A 19,210-nucleotide genomic window follows, 5' to 3' on the forward strand; every position below is an offset into this window, starting at 1 on the left:
ACCTACCATCGATAATACTATGTGGCGTTATCACTAATTTTCTCGCTGTTTTGCTGTGTACGACACTCGATGTACACCGGTACAGTATCATGTACTACTCGTATGAAGAGTAAGTGTATAACAGGTGTTTATTATTCTAATGGTCAGTGCATAGTATAGTGTGTAAAATGATGTTTGGTAAACATAACAAACATTGTTATACTATTTACTGGCGTGTCACGAAATTTCAAGAACTTTACTCGGATAATCGTTCTATAGAAGATATATGATTCTTGTTCGTATGATTTACAAAAGCAGGAAACGTGTTAAAATTCAGTCTCAAATCGGCAAGTCAAACACATTGAGAAAAAAAAATAAACTCACATTACGAAGAAAGAAATGATAAACATAAACGATGTTATAACGTCTGATCTTATTAGACAAACGTTAGTGTGTGGAAGTGATAAAGAGAAAGACGAAAAAATGAGCACGACATTTTGTCAACGATCGATCCACGGACGCGGTATAATAGTAATAATAATAATAATACAAACGGTGCGGACCGTTTCGCATCGGCAGAGCATTGCGCAGCAGCAACGTCGAAATCGACGGTCCAGTCACATGGTCGTCGATTGTCTGCGATAACAGAATGAAAAGCAGCAGTAGTAGCAGTAGAACAATAATGATGGTAGGGCCGCTGATGCGTTTTTGTAATATTAGTTCAAACCCGATCCGTTCCTTCAATCAGTCTTGCGTTTGATCGGCCGGCTCGTGGTTCGCTTTGGTGTAGATGTTTTTTCGTTGCCGTCGTTTTCATTCCTGCTGTTGCTGCCGCCGCATACGAAGTATATACATATTTTCTAATAATTTTTTTTCCCCCCAAATTGTTGTGTACCGGTAAACGGTTTCAGAGATTTTTTTTCATTTGAAAAAAATTTGAACCGTAACGATTGTTATACAATCACTTTTGTAATATTGGATCTTGCACGCATAATTAATTATTTTATTTTTATTTTTCTCATTATGACAAGTTACAGGTACCTACAGTGTCTTACCCGGTTATCCAAACACGTTATTCAAATGATGACAACCTACGCTTTTGCCTTTTGTGCACTCGAGTAAATGGTTCGTACGTGTACACTGTTTTGCACTACCGTTCACATCTGATCACACGATTTCGTTGACGGTTTGTCTTCGATTTTATTGAGTAGAAAAAAATACGCTTAATCTACCCACGAGACCATGGCTAACAAAATGCGGTCCAAGAACCCTCCGGAGAAGAAGACGCCGTCGGTGTCGATGATCAGCAAACGACCTCCGGATGGTGGTTGGGGCTGGTTTGTCGTGTTCGGATCGTTCATGATACACGTCGTCAGTAAGTGTTTTTTAATCATATTACAAATAATTTTTATAGGTAGTCTTAACAAATAATAATAATAATAATAATAATGGATCGTTTTACCGACAAAAATAAATTCGTAAAAAAAAAATCAACACTCGCGATTATATTATAATATGTTTACATTTTATATTCTATTTTAGACTCTCCCAATTCACATTAATTTTATACTCGTGTTTTGGCCCAAAGCCACTGCGCCTATCACATTTTTTTTTTTTTATTATTATAATATCCTACATTCGTTTTAATGTGTACTTGATGCATAATATATTTTTACTCAATCTTGTTAGAATAAAATCATCAGCTTTTGTACTATACCGTCCATATCTATACATAATAGTGGTTTTCAATCCTTTAAAAACATTTGTTGCTATATTCACACATTGTACAACAAAGATATACGATTAGTCATCTTTTATTTTGTTAGTTTTGAAAATTTAAAAATTGTTTAAAATATACAATTATAAGGAAAAACATTTTTTTTTTTTTTTTTTTTTTTTTTTAATGCATGTACGCAGTTTTAAATTTTGAACTGCATATTCAATTACTGAAAAAAATTATATGATAAAGGTAACCATTGTTTTTATTACAATTTAAAATATTATGTCACTTAGCTTAATTTTTAAATATGAATGTTATTGATTTAACATAACCGTTATAAATTGTTTGTTTATCTGTTTGGCCTGTTTCCAATTCATAAAACTACTGTTGGGTTTCTATTTATTTTTTGTTATTGGATGAACAATCAGGTTTCAATTATTTTTAGGATTTAAGTATATCAGAAACTTAAGTTACTTTTTGTTGTATTAATTTAGTCCATAAATTGTATCATTTTATATAAAAAATTGATTCAATTGATATTAGATATTCATTTTGATTTAAATTTATTGAATGCTAATAATAATCTGAGCATAATATCTATGAATAGTTAGATTAATATTAGATCATTTCAAAAATCAAATTAGTTTGAAAGCTAAATATAAACTTATATTTTACCTAAATGTATGGTTTTGAAAATAAATAATTTTAAATCATATTCAATCATATTATGTTTTGGTCATATTGTATATAAAAACCATAGTAATGTTTTTGAAAATGAATGAAAATATTAATTTCTATTTACACTTGTCGTACAAAGTTATTATCATAGTTCATACTATTATTCTTGTAATTAATAATTTTGATGTGATTTTAGAGCAATGCCTCACATTGTAATATTATGTTAATAACTGTAATTGTATGGCTCTATTAAGTACCTGATATTGTTTATTTTCTATTAGTGAACTTTACCTATATTTATCTATTTATTTAAAAAACAAAAGAACACGGGTCAGTATAGAATTTATCAACTGTTTATATTAATTTTAATTTTAATATTTTATTGTTTTAAAATTATTTAAATATTTTATCTAATAGTTTGGGTTTATCTTGCTAATTTCCACTAACAAGTACATTGTAGGTCAATTTTTATCACAAAATTAACATTTTACGAGTTAAAATAATAATTATTAATAAATATAAATATGATAATATTTGTCTTTGAATATGTCCTGATTTATTTTAAAATGTATTTATAAGATTTATTAAATAGAAATGCTTAGTTATTGTATAATGACAGTTTCTGAGATTAAATTTAAGTATGATAATATTAGACCTCATAGGTCGGTATCATTAAATTTTAATCATAAACGTCTTGACAGTTATGTAGAATAGATAAGAATTAACTTTTAAAAAAAATCTATAAATGTGTAAGTATTTATATATATATATATATATTTGCATAATATATGAATAATAACTAAAAATGGCAAGTACCTAATGTTTGATTAATATTAGGTATATGAATTAATTAATTAATATTTATTGACATGAGTTTAGTTATGAGTTAATTGATGTATAGATATTATGCGAATACCAATTATTTAAATTACCTTATATGCCATAAGATAATTTCTATCTTATAAATTTAGCAATGATTTTAAAATATTTTAAGTTTGGAAAGAATTAGATACTTAGAACCTAATGTGCTCAAAAAATATGTTAACTAATAGATTAACTACCTATGTGCTATGACTTACGTACTAAATACTTTATTGTTATTATTTTTATAAATAAAATATTAATCATAAAACTTTTCATTAATTAAGTACACAATTACATTAAAAGTAAGAAATAAGTACTAGATTTGTATTTAAATGCATATTCTTCTATTCATTAAATGCTTGATGTATAAATATGTGAAAATTGTGTAGTATTTTTCTTTATTAAAATTTGAACCCTTGTTATAATGTTTTTAAACTTCAAAATTTGTTTTTTGTTATGACAATATGGTTAACTTATGTGAGTTTATGTTTATTAAATTTAATTCTTATAAATGAAACAACAGTTTATGTGTAAAATTCAAACAATTTTAAACTACTAAGTAATATCAAAATTCCCTTTGTAAAATGTTTTATCTATAAATTACTTTAATTTTAAATCTTAATGGTTATTATTAAATGAGCTGTATGATTTACATTAATTACTTAAATGAAAGGTGTATGGCAGTTGACAAGCCTATTAGTTATATTCATTATTAACATTTTATATTATTTATTAAATATGTTATTTTTTAAAATTATTATCATTAAATAATGACTACAATAGTATTATTTAACAATTATTTTATACTAAAGGGTTTTAAAGACATTTTGAAATGAGTATAGTAAAAAAGTGTGCGGGTTGGACTAACATTTTTAAATTGGATGGAATGCGCTCTGTAGGTGCTTTTGCAGTAGACTTGGTGTTGTGTAAAGTAGTATATTGTGTCTTACCCAGTTTCTCAGGGTGCATAATTTCATTACATATAAAAATTCTAAAACCTGTATTATTGTGATAAATTCTTATAAATATTTATAAAAGTAGAAGCTTTTATTGAAAATCATTCTCTTGAGGATTTTTTATAAGTAATTACAAGATGAATAGATCAATTCATCTTATTTTAGTAAAAATCTTGGATTGGCGCATGGACAACTTTTTATCTCATTTATGGGAGTGATTGTAAAAGAACGGCTACAAGTTATAGTTTAACCACATCTTTCAAAAAGCCATTACTTAAATACAATTATTTTTCATTCTTAATTAAAGCTAGGTAATAACAAAATAGCATTATGTAAATAACGTTTGAAAAACATTTAAAATAAATTTTACTTGAAACTTAAAATTTTATTGGCTTTTAAACCTCCTTTACAGACTATTTATAATAGTTTAAAATTTACTACGTGTACAAATTCTACATTATTTCTATTATAGCAAGATTGATTGAGTAATGATTATTGATTAACCCAGAATAGATTTGCATATAACCAACTTTATTTTTATTTCTTATAGTTATATTTAAAATAAATTGTTTATAGCTATTATTTTTATATACAAAGTTTAAATTTTGTGATTTTATTTTATTATCTTGTACAAATTAACTAATATAACTATTATTTTACGTATTAGGTAAGTGTTTATGATTAAAACATAAATGAAAATTATTCATTTTGATTAATTAAAATATTATAGGTTAGGTTAGGTATTATAGGACTGTCTAATAATTTTTTAATCATTTATACTATACAATTATATTATTTATATATATTTTAATCAGGTTAATTCATTTGAAATTTTTATACATACTATTCCACTATGCCACTTTAAATAATTTATTTATCTAAATATATTTAGATATTAAAAGAAAAATTCAAAAAGATATAACACAAATAGGTATCTCATTAATGACATGATATTAATTGTGTAATACTTCAGAATCTTACTTATTTAGATTGTACTTGATATATACTTCATGAATTGTTAAACAAAAAAAATGTAAGTTAGGTAAAAGATATATGCTTGATAGTTGATATAGGTAAGATCTTACAACATTTATTTATTGCAGACTCTATATAAAATAAAGTACTTGGAAGTTTAGTAGTTTCTATATTTTATTGTATATTGTATGCTAAAATAAAATAAATTAATTACATCTTATCTTAAAGAATTTTTATTTCAGAATGCTTAAAAATCAAATTAATATTAATATTTAAGTATTATATCTTAAGTGGTACTTAAACTTATAATTGCAGTTTTCTTTCTGATAACTTCATAAAAGTTGTTGAAAATAATTATTGTAAATCAACATTAACGTTAATTCTTATTATATTAATATCTATTAAGAAATTAGTCTTCATTAATAAACATTCAAATAAATTGATTTTAAAACCTCTTTAATAATGTCTAGGTATTCATTAATAATGTAATACATGAATATTGAATATCTACTATTTAAGGTGTGGACGTATAATTTTTGCTGTTAAAATTTATATTATTTTGCCTTGATAAAATATATATAAAAGAAATATTATTAAGTATCAAATACCTTTTTCATTTTGTCCAATTTATAATCTATACAGGTGGTGTAAAATGGCACATCATTAACTTTTATATTAGTAATACATTATTTGTATTCTTACTGAAAATAATTGTCTGATTAAAGCAAAATGCAAACTTTTTTTGTTCTAGTTATTATAAATTTTATGATAGGCTTAATCTATATCATTTACTCAAAGTTCATATTATTATGCATTATAATGAGCTAGGTACATAACATATTAAATATTTTTACTATTTCAAAAAAAAGGTTGGAAAGTTAATATATTTTTTGTTCTACTTAGAATTTAAAATGACATAAATTAAATATATATTTAAAATATTAATGTTATTGCATGTTATTAATAAGAAATAGCTAATAATTAATAAGCAAGGTTTGGTAATCAATGCATCTATAATCATCCAAAAAAGTGCTTAAAAAAATCACTATAAAACTATTTTACAAGCATTAAAATAAATAATAAGTACTTAAAAAATCTCTACAAAAGAAAAAAATGGCTACCACATCAAACTTCTAAAAATTAAAAATCAAGATCTTTTCAAAAAAATGTTATGTTTTTCCTATTATATTATAAAACACTGAGTATTTTTATTCTTAAAAAACATAAAAAAAAAACTAATATAAAGTTAAAAATTTCATAAATAAGCTAAATTAAGCACTTTAAAGTTTCATACCTGAAATCGTAGTAAAATGACTTAAATTGTCATAGCACTCTGCTATATTTTATAAAGTTAAAAAATAGGCTTATGTATTAAGACCTATAAGAAATAGTAATAATTAATATTCTTCAGAAAATTGGAAATAGTGTTATTAAATTAGAGTTTTTAATGTAGTAATTATATTATATTCTTATAATGTAAATTATTATTATAATTGATTTTTTGTTAAAAAATACACCAGAAAATGCTTGTTTTTCTAATTTGTAAGTAACTATAATTCTTGTATAACAATATATTATAATAGAATTATTAAATAAATACTGTGTATTAATATTTTATTCCTTGTGAATATTTATAGCATAGCATAAAAAAATTAACTTTTTCATTAAAAAAAAAACTGGCATCTTTCTGATATTATATAAATGATATTAAAAGTTATCATGCTTACTGTAATATTGTGATAAATGATAATATATATATTTGTAAACAATGTATCACTAAATTTTATCTAAAACCATTTTTAGTAACAAAGAATAATAATAATCATAAAATAAATTACATTTTATACATTAAATTTAAAAATATTATTATTTTGTTAATGACTTCAATTTTTTTTATTTCAATTGATTGTTTTTATAAGATTACAAATATAAATTGTTGCTGGATATAGTTGATTACAAAAAAAAATTCAATAATGTACCTATTAAATAATAATATTAATGTTATCCTTGTAATTTTTTGTTTAGCTGATGGAGTAACTTATTCGTTTGGTGTTCTATATTCAGAATTTTTAGAAGTTTTCAAAGAAAGTAAAGGGGCAACTGCTTGGATCGCATCTTTATTGGTTGGAGTTACATTATGCTCAGGTAAAAGTTAAATATTTTAAATATACATATGGTTTTAAAATAAATTTAAATTATTTTCACTAAGAAAATATTAAATTGTAAAATAGTATCATATTATTTTAGTTTTTATGTTCTAAGAATTTTTTATACACTTTATTATCATAAGATAAAATAAATATATATAATACCTAGATTCTATATATGACCTTTAAAAGTAAAATTATCGTACATTAAATATAATATTGTAATATAATATCAGTGGCGCAACCAAAACTTATTCATAGGGGGGGGGGGGGGGTCCAAAAAAATTTATTTATCTACTTTTTTCTGTTCATTTCTTTAAATAATTCATGCATTTTATTGCTTAATAAACAAAATTATATTATTTAATAAACATATTTTTACATTTTTAAATTTATATCTACAGTGTATGTCAATTAATTATTATTATTATATCAGTTAAATTATGGTATAATTATTAGACATTAGTCTTAATATTGATTTTATCTATACATCAAATTCGACGTGTTATTAACAAATTACCAAATCAATCTAATCAATAAAATTTGATGAAAATTTCAGGATAACTTTAAAAAATAAAAATAAATATTATGACATAAGCCAAGGAATAATATTAATATAATACCTACTGTATGCTTTGTGTTTGTGGAATATGAATTTTTTCTAAATTTTACTCTCTACAATAAGATTGATATACCTGAATACAGATATGGCAATGAATTTTTACTACTTTTATAACACAGAATATTTTCTTACCTATACATTTGAAAATAGATCAATTCACCCAAATATTTAAGTTAATAACGTAATACTTGAGCTGCAAAATTTTAACATTGGTGTGCTATGTGTTAGTAAGACACAAACAACAACTCTGGGGCTGACTTTCAAGTATATTTATAACTATTAATTATTTACTTATTTATTAGTTATTACTTTGTATTCATGATACTATTATTATTGTTTGAATACAATTTTAAATTGTCAATCATTAAATTTCCAATTTAATATATTTTCTTGAACTATTATTAACTACCTATGTAATCAAGTAATATACTGAATTTTTAACACAGCTAATTTACGATTCTGTCTAACTCTTAATTTCATTCTTTATTTAATATATGTATTCAGCTTGAAATATTGAATGTAATTATTTTTTCTGAGTATTGTGTTTTAAAAAATACTGTAGATTTTCAATTGCCACAATTACTATTGATCTGATTTGGAAAAAATACTTTTCTCTCTCTTTCGATTGTCTGCCACGTGAATCCGGTGTTACCACGTGGACCAATGTTCTCACTCAAATTGAATAAAACGATTTCATTTAAACGTTCGATGCTTGATTAATTTTTTTTATAATGATCTCACATCGCAATATGTGCGTTGACATTAATCATTGACTTGTTTAGTTTCACATGCCAGTTTATAATATACATTTTATAAAAACGATATACATTTTATAATAATTTGCACTTCATCACCACTCTCACGTATCAAAAATGTTATTCGTATCCATTTTTGAGTACATATAATATGTATTTTTTATTAATATAATATGAAGTATGAGTTATTTGACATTCTTATATAATACTAGTAGAAGTAGTAACCAATATAAATCCGAACAGGACTTAGCGTTCTGCGCATGCTTAGAGGAGTACTCTGATTTTATAGTGCACATGCCTCAGGCAATACTACATAATGGGTGTAGACGGTATATATGTATATTATTATAATATAGGTTAGGATACAATATATATTATCGTAGTAAAATTCGAATTTAAACACATCGCGATCGGTTCTTTTTTTTATTTATTGTTTTGAAGAGATGGTTTGCGGTTGATTAATTTTTGTACTGCCTCAGGGCGCCAAATTCCTAAACACCAGTACATTTAAACCAAGTATGTTCATGGTATTTATCCTTAGACTAAATAATTATGTAGTCGAGTAAGTATAATATTGTAATATTATATTGTCTTATACTCATAATGTAACAAAACATTTAATTATTACATATATTATCATTTGTGATCAAGATCGTTAAATGTTTAAATACTGCGCGGATTATATTTTCAAATGAAGCAAAAAAAAAAAAAATTACAAGCTTAAATCGTAAAAATATTTGTATATTCGTATTTGAATACGTTTTCATGAAAATCTTATTTTAATTAAATAATCTTTTATGAGCGATGCATAAAATGATATCTGTGTTTTAATCTTAAATTAATAATTTTCCAAGACTAATAATAATGATAATGATTGCACGACATGCGCACGCTGGTTCCGTTGTATAAACCGCGTGAATGTAATGGAGATAGTAATTTATATATATATATATTATAAATAATATATGAAAATGGAAATCGTTGTCACGCATGTTCTCTAAAACTACTCGTCCGATTATCTTGTTTTTTTTTGTTTTTTTTTTTTTTTTAATGAAAGAGTACACTGCGGAATGGGTTTTAAGTCTATTTCTGATTCTATAAGTTAGTAAAAAATCTACCTTTTAATTTTTTAAATGATCGACAATTACATAAATTAAGATATTTATTTTTTTCATCCGTGTTATCAATTATTAGTTATTATTAAAAATTAGAATTTTAATGAATAATTGATGTAGTATAACAGTATATAACTTTTTCATTGTATTTGGTTAGTTTTTGGTCTAGGATAAAAAAGAAAAATTATTTAAAAAAAAATGTAGTAGTTAAATGGTAAAATAAAAAAGCAATGCTGCTATGTAAAGTTGATATGTCGGAAATATCATCTACTCACCAAATCAGATAACCAAAAATATTATTTATCTAAATTCGTTTCGCTAAATATTAGCATTAGGCAATCTAATTTAACATGGATGCATTTTGTACAAACAATGAAGTCACGGGGATAGCTAGTATATTATATTGTGTATAATATATTATGCACAATGCGCATACAGCAGGAAATGGAGTTATTGCTTTATAATTAATGTAACACCAATATCTAAACAAATATAAATTATAAAGTATAATTGTATGAATAAGACATATTTTTGTAAATGTCCCTGAACTGACAGTAGTGTTTGCAATTTGATTATTTAAAAGCAAAGATAAAGTTAAGTATATATATAAGCGATTTCATTTTTATTTTAAGTTCAAAATATTTTTGAAGATTTGAAAATAAGTCGTTTTAGTAATTTTGACGTTATTGTTTTTAACAGTTCACTCATCAATTAGTAACTCGATTTATTAATTTGTAGTGTACCTCTTCTAATGTAAAAAAAAAAAATTAATTAATAAAAAATATATATTCATAGTATAATATCTATAATATGTGTTTTATATTCTACATAATACATAAATAGAACACATACAGAATTGCTATTTATTAAAGTTGCAATTATAGAGCTTAAGGTTATCTAATAAAATCATTTATACAAGTCCATAAAAGATTATGTGTTCATAATTGGTCATAATATATAACAGAGCTAGATATTGATTTTATTCTGACCCGTTTTAACTTTATTTATTTTATAGCGTATTTAATATATATATATAAATGTATTGGTGGCCGTTAATGAACTAATATTAATGTTGAACTCATTGTTATTTTATTAATTATAAAAGATGTATTATATATGATTTGATGTAAAAATATAACACGTTTGTAACAATAGTTATATAATCTATTAGTTTTAATTACAAATATGTTATTCTATAGTTTAAGTATAGAGTACCTAGGTATATGACATGTATAATTAGTTTAAAACAATTCAATTATAATACCTTCATATACAATCAGTTGAAATAATATTAAATATTATGGGTTTTTAACATCAATTGAGGGTAATTTATTATAGTGTTTAAAATAATAAACGTAAAAGTAAACATATTTTTTGGTAGTTAAAAATATAATAAAAAACAGGGGAAGTAGGTAATTTTACTCGGTTGTAGGTACAGTAGTACGTGACGAATGAGACTCGTCATTGAGGAGTAAGTCACTGTTACATGTGTTAAATTTGAATTCATCAAAAATTGTATACATTTTTGATTACTCAACTGTTTACAAATTATAGTGATGATTTGGACGAGTTATGTAAAAAATTGAACTTAAATGCTTATAAATATAATATCTGAGTACCTATGTGTATTTAATATTTTAAATAGTTATAATATTAACTTATAATTGAATCTTGTGTTCAAATTAAATTGTCAAACTTTTTGATCTAGAGATAATTTTTTACTACCATTAAAACAAATATATTTTATGAATTAAAATCAAAAATAATTTGTATTATTTTCAATTTTGACAAATTTTGTCAAAATTCCAATTTTAATTGCTTATAATATAGAAGATCATATTTATTATTTTTAATGTTATTAATAACCTAAAGATGCTATTTTAAATTAGGTAAAATGTTATTAAGAAATAAATGCATATTGAAATTTCTTAACTTATAATTGTAATTGAATACAACTATTGACAACAAAAGTCTTAAATCTTATATGGTAGTTATTACCTTAATTTATATAAAATAATCTTGTATTTATACGTATACAACTATAAACAGTATAAACCTTATAGTTTGTAAGCGCGTTTATTGTAATATTTAAAAATTATTTTAATAGTACAGCTTAATTATACTGTAAATATATTATAAGTAAAATAAAGAATGAATTCTGGAGAAGTTATCAAAGATATATATTTTTCTAAGTTTCTTGTATTGGTCTGTTAAGTTGAATATTTTTGTGTTTGTTTCAGATGTACAAAAACTGATTAGTTAGGTTAAATTTCATTTGTTTTATTAAGTCATCAGAGAATATTTGAATAAAAGAAATAACAAATTGTTATTATTTTGTATCTACATTTTATTTGTATTTTTAGTTTGTAATTTAGTTAGGTATGTATATTGTTTATACGTTTATTTTATTGATTTTAGTTCCATATGAAAATTTGTAATAAAAAAAAGTAGGGATAATATACATGAATACACATCATCTGAAAAATTGAACATAATCAAATGAAGAGTGATGGTTATGTTTTAAAACGTTATCATCCCTAGGCATATTGATAATTATTATTGTTATCGAAATTTATAAAAAGTGTAGTGGTATGGATATTAAATAATTATTTGGTTTGAATTTATTAAATAAACGTACATTGAAGTATTCAAAATTTACCAAAATTCTAACATCCAACGATTATAAAAAAATATTGTAGCTACACATTTTCAAATTTTTTAATTGGCATATGAACAATATATGGAAAATTTTGTATTTAATTTTCTAAGAAAAATGTTTACTCTATTATAATTTAATGACATTTTTTTTAGATAAATTTCGTACCCAATAAAAAGTTTAAATATTTAAAATATATTATTATGTAAATAAACGATACAAATTTTTGATTAAAAATTTAAGTATCTAGGTATGTTTATTCGTTTTAGAGTTACACAAAAAGAACAAAATAAAATTTATCTTAATTTTTAGTTTGTTTTTCTTAATTATTTATTTAAAAAACCTTGGGAATGTTCAATGTTCTTAAAAATTTAAATCAGATTAAATTTTCTATCAGAAACCACATTTAAAATTAAGGCTGAATCATTTTTTTGATTAATCATGTATATTAAAAAAAAAAAAAAAATATGTAGACAAGTAGTAGATACCACTCACCACTCTGCTATACATTAGTTTTTAGTTGGTTATGACTTATGAGTGTATCAAATTTGAATTCAATGATATACGTATCATTGTTTACAAAAACAATTATTCTGAGCGAAGACGATTAATTTAGTGTCAGCCTATATCACTTATTTTTTCTGAAAAATTATATTTATTATATTATTTGTATTTAGTTATTATAATAATATGTATTTATACCATTTTATATCAACTTATATAACGTAATATTTAATGACATATTTCTATTAATATCGTAAAACAGTAAAAATAAATTCATATTATCTATAAATAGTTAATATTTTAAAACAAATCAAACATTTTACTCCATATAATTCAATTCATAATAATACAGTATACGTAAAATTTTTAAGTGTAATTAATATTGTATAATTTGATAATATTTTTGATTTTAAAAAAATAATAACTAATTTTTCGTTAGAACACAATAATTTTGTTAAAATTTGAACCTCTTTAAATTTCTATAGAAATTATTGTTAATATATTTTTTAGATTTTTTAGTTCCTGTAAGAAACACTTATAATGAATATTATATCACGTTTTTAAACCTTGGAAATAAAAATTTAAGATTTTATAAATATTTTGAAAATTTATTACACATAGAAAATTTCAAATTTCCGTAATTATTCATTTTTAAATTCTAACAAAATAAAGATATATATTTAGTAAAAAATTAATTCAGTGTAGAAATTCTCGTTTTTTCTCAATTTTGTATTTGTTTTTATGCAATTATAAAAAAAAAAATATTGGGAATTTTTAACTTTGGCCTTTCTAAAGAAAGGACTAAAATCAAATTAGCATTCGAAATCATCTTTAATGATAAAAGTCGAAGTATTTTATCCACTTAAATTGAAAAAAAATACAAATGTATTGTCAAAGATAGGTCTAATATAAATTAATAAATAACAAATAAATAAGATAAATGCATCTTATCACTCTAATGCTTGCATAATATTTAGGTTTTGTAAAATGTATCTTTAAAATATGTCATATATGCTTTTATACAAATCTATCTTAACAATTTTAATCTTTGATAATATTTTGCTTATATTGAAATTTATCAGAATGAATCTAGTCTAGAATAGTTTTTTTATCATTTTCATATGAAATTAGTATGAAATTCCAGTTAAATCTGATTATATTATACATTTTTAGTCGGTTATTGCTTTACTATTAACACAAATTTTTTCTTGATTATTAATTATATAATATACGATTTTGACATATTCATCATATTATAAAGTATGTAGGTTGGATACATTTAACCATGTCTAACTGTCAATTACATACACTTGTTAACACACAAGGTTAATATTAACCTAGCAGTTATCTTATCTTACTGTTGCTTATGATTTTCATTAAATTTTAGTAATTATAACTTTTGAGCTTTATGTATTATTGTAGATAGTAATAGAAATAATGACTTTGTATTTTGTCTAAATATAAATGAATAATAATTCAAATATAATAGGTAATTAAAAGCTAATAAATAACTAGCTGTGTTTAATTTAAATAAAGCTTAAAAAATTTTTTGTTAAAAAAATCATTTATATTTTTAAATATAAAGCATTTTAAGTGTCAACTGTAATTATTAATACCAAATTAAATAAATATTTTTCAAGTTAAAAAATAAAATACATTACACATGGTAATATTTGATAGTAGGTATCGTAATAGTTGCTAAAATTGTATTTATTTATTTTGCTTGATTATAAATATAATTTGTTTATACAAAATAAGAAATATTCTTAGAAATATAAAAATTTCCTTATGATTATAATTGACCTAAAAGGTTTATTATGCATTTTTTATGGTTTCCTTTATAAGAGTTATCCTTAATTTCTTTCTACATCATTTTATAAGAAAACCAATAACTGTTTTCAAATATTTTGATAATTGCCGCCATTAAATTAAAAATAGTAGTAGCATACTAATATTCTGGCACTGTCACCTTTTTCACAATATAACATCTAATAATTCTACTTGGCATAATATCATCGTTGACAGATAGCTATTACTTGGTCAATTATTGAAATGTTTACTTGTCAGAAAATTGGGCATAGGTTTATCGTATACCTATTACCTACATAATATCCAAGTATCCAAATTTATCAAACATCTAAATTAATCAATGTATATTTTTTGGAAGTAAAATTATCTTACAGACTACAGTGCTTGGGCTGTATCCAATTTAATTGTATATTTATAATTTACCTATACATTTTTTACGATTACCTTGTGTCTGCATATCTTGTAAAAATTTGAGCCTTGAACTCTACTTCATTTGTCTGAATCAAGAATAACAATTATATTATATATTGTAACAATAAATAATATTCAATCGCCTATTGATCGATTGTGTACAATATATTATTGTCAATATATCTACTAATGTATACGATACTATCATTGTGTACCTGGAAATATTTAAATTAAAGTTTAATTTCCTTTCAACGTTTCTGTCATTTTGTATGATATGCGTAGGTACAACAAATATGTATACACGCGGTCTTAATGGCCATTATTCAAATAATGTTATTGTTATTTTAATGTTATTATTAATAACCGAAACCAATGATATGTTATGTCAATCTAATTTTAAACACTGTAGATTTCATTGTTTTTTACCTATCTATTTATTTGCTCGTTTATTTTTTTCACGTATATCAACACGTCGTTTGAACTTAAAACTATGCATCTAATTTTAATAAATACGATATTAAACATTAAACATTTAATATCATATTTTTATATAAGTTAGTAATATAAGTATAAAAACTTATACCTAATCTTAGTTCTTTGTTGCATTTGATAAAATAAAATAAAATAATCTAAAATAAGTATTCAGTGAGGTCTAAATTAACAGATGAACTATAATTTATAAACCCGTTATGTAAAATTATTTATATATTTTTTTTTATACATTATTGTACATCAAACATTAATTTATGTTTAAGGTACAGAAGTTTTTTTTAGTAAGATGAAACCTGTATACAATTTAATATAGGTATATTAGTGAAATTGTATATTTCGGTTGTCGTTTAATAAATAAATATAATTTATAATTGTCTTGTCTAAAAGTTTTGATACGCTGCAGTTGCATTTTACATCATTGAAAAAAAATATTTTAATTTTCAATGGGAATGATTTTGAATAATATTATTTTTTATATCTACTATATATTTTAATAGCAGTGGATAGATAGATATACTGTGCTTATTTACATATAATTAATATTTACATAACCATGCGTATAATATATTAATACATATTTTTTCACAGTGAGCGGAGTTATGTAATTTTGACTAGGTATTTAAATTATACCTCAATTGCAATAATACAAGGAAAATAAAGTTATTTAAACTATTAGTTATGAGCTGACACTACTGTTTACAGATTGTCAGCTCTTCAATAAAAACTATTAAATGCATTCATAAGTTTCTGGATGAATGCCATTTTCAAGTATGAGTAGAATTCATATGGATATTTTGACAATGCAACAAAATTATTTTTCTTTCCCGTTTTATTGCATTAATGCATACCATTATTTCTTGGGCATAATTTATTAAACCAAGGTAATGTACCTAAGATAGTAATATGTACTTGCAGCTCTAAATTATTAATCACTATATGCAAATGGTGTGATTTAATAGGAGTGTTGAAGATTTAATAACTCGCAAATAATGATACATTTCTTGATATTAAAGATAATTTAACAACATAGTTAACTAGTATTTTTAGCCAACCTTATTTAGATATGATCTTTATATAATATTGGCAACACCGCTATATTTTAATCCCTAAATTTATTTGATTATAACAAAAGAATTATGCAGTTCATTGAAGTAATTAATAGTATTTTTAAGTATTTTTAATTTATTAGTTATTTTTTAAATTGTTACTAACGTATAAATTAACTTTGTAAAATATTTATTTTCTTGAAAGGTGTTTCTTATGATATAATATAAATGTTATGATTTCTTTTTACAGGACCTATCGCCAGTATTTTCGTAAACAAATATGGTTGTCGTGTGGTGACCATTGCAGGAGCCATACTTGCGAGTATTTGCATGATGGCCAGTGTATTTGCCAACAGTGTGAAATTTCTGTACGTAACTATCGGATTAGGAACAGGTAAATTAATAGTTTTGTTTCCTTATATGCTCGTATGATATGAAGTTGCAATTGTTTAACATTACTATTATATAATAATTTTATAAGTTACTACAATAATTGTAATGATTTTTAAAAGCCTTGATAATATGACAGTTAATTTTACTGATTATTAATATTTAATAAAAATAAAAATTACAAGATTAAAATAGGTTGCAATGGCTACATTTGTACAGGTACATTAAAAAAATTGTAGTAAGTAGGTTATATCATATAACCTATATATAACTTATATGTATTTGTTACCGTCACTTAAATACGCAGACTTCTAAACTGTATTATGTAAATATGAGTATATATAAGCAACTCATGCCTTCAAATATATTTTATATTTGACTAATTTTTCGACTGGCGAATTTATAGGTAAATATTTAGTTTGTAATTATATTAGAATAATATTATATTAGTTTGTTAATATATGTTTTTGGTTTTTTAATATATTAACTAAATAGCTTACATTTTTTTATCCATAGACATTTTTCCAACCAAAAACATAGTGGATAAATTTAAATTATTTCATATTAAGATTTATCATTCTAGTATAATATAGAAATCCGTGCTTTAATATTGTTGTGCGTATTATGATATTTTTTTTATCAATGAATCGTCGTACTTTGAATAGTATGATATACATAGATATTATGTTGAAAATTTTTAGTTTTTACCAAAATAATATGGGTAAATATTACTAAGTGATATGTAGGCTTTAAACAAATATATATTCAAATTTGTATATCTTAAAAATGTTTTTAAAAATTCATTGAGTTGTACAGTTTTAAATTCGAATACCTATATTTACCATTTTTAAAAATGTTGAGGTAGTTTAACATATTATGTCTTATTAAATAACTATAATATAATTTGAAATTTTTGAAATTAATTTGGTTGAAAATATATGTATTTACGGGTTAATATAAAACTACATTTACAGAAAATATAGATTATTCATCAAAAATAATATTTTTTTTTTTGCATAAAAATATAATATTTTTCTCTTGTTTATCCATGCTATTTATAAATAATTGTCTATATTAAATTACATTTTTTTAAATTTTTAATTAATTTAATTTTTAGCCAATTTCTAGAGAAATAAAATTTAAATATTAACACTATTTTCGTTAGTTATTATAAACTATTATGTTTCATTTGTGTTTGTCTTTTGGTATCTTTATGAACCAATTAATTTTTTTTTTTAATTATATTTATTTGTTTATCAGCTGATTTGATTATTACGTTTTTAATGTGTTAGTTATATTTTTGGAGCCATTATATTTTTATATTTTTAAATTTTTTCCCAGTAAATATAAAAAAAACCTATTGCTAAGAAGTTATAAAAATTAAGGCTTGGTGATTATCATACTGTGCATGAAACTGGTAATGCAGTTAATCGAAACGATCAGCAAAAACAGTATAACAATAAACTCATTGTATATAGGTATATATTATAATCAAACACTGACCACGTGTACTCATTCACTTGTTAGAATATACTATAATTAGATTTATATAATTATTCGGTTTTGTATAAACAGGTTGTCTATTAAAGAATTACATTTCACTAATTATTTCACCATTAGTCTGTATCAAAAAAACATGTATCTATGCACCAACGCATCGTAGAAGTTTTTAATTAAAGTATTGCTTATAAATTATAAGAAAATATCTAACCAGTACGTGGGTATGGAGTTAATAAACAAATTATAAATATATTGTCCATAATTCACAAAAATTATAATAGTAGAGCTATTAATCCTTTTTCAATTTAAAATTTGAAATGAAGAAAAATGTTAACTAAAAGATGACGTTATAATTAATTATTTTATTTGAAAAATTATTATACTGATATTCTAATTGATTTACCTAATTAAACTAAAAATTAATTTTTCTAAAATTATATTCGTAAAATAATATTGTTTAAAGTAAGCTTTATCATATGATTTTTTTTAATTTACCCCCCCCCCCTCCTCCCCAAAAGAAATTATTAAAAGTACGCCACTGCTCTGTACTATCGATAGTAAATAGTCTTGTACAACAATTGATTATTATTA

The 19,210-nt window shown here is 22.9% G+C and overlaps 1 protein-coding gene across 2 annotated transcripts in view; it reads left to right on the forward strand.

The window, feature by feature from the left end:
- Positions 1 to 632: 632 nt before the first annotated feature.
- Positions 633 to 19,210, forward strand: part of LOC112596523 (monocarboxylate transporter 12) — a gene marked incomplete at its 3' end in the record, with an annotated part of 36,484 nt that continues 17,906 nt past the window's right edge. The window contains 4 exon segments of one of the 2 annotated variants that reach the window (XM_025342244.1): positions 633 to 824; positions 1,011 to 1,354; positions 7,198 to 7,317; positions 16,980 to 17,123. In XM_025342244.1, coding sequence (XP_025198029.1) covers positions 1,222 to 1,354; positions 7,198 to 7,317; positions 16,980 to 17,123 — 397 coding nt within the window. 2 annotated transcript variants of the gene reach the window in all.

This window comes from Melanaphis sacchari, unplaced genomic scaffold (genome assembly GCF_002803265.2).
Source record: "Melanaphis sacchari strain LSU unplaced genomic scaffold, SCAv2.0 Contig32_pilon_pilon, whole genome shotgun sequence".
Lineage (NCBI taxonomy): Eukaryota > Metazoa > Arthropoda > Insecta > Hemiptera > Aphididae > Melanaphis > Melanaphis sacchari.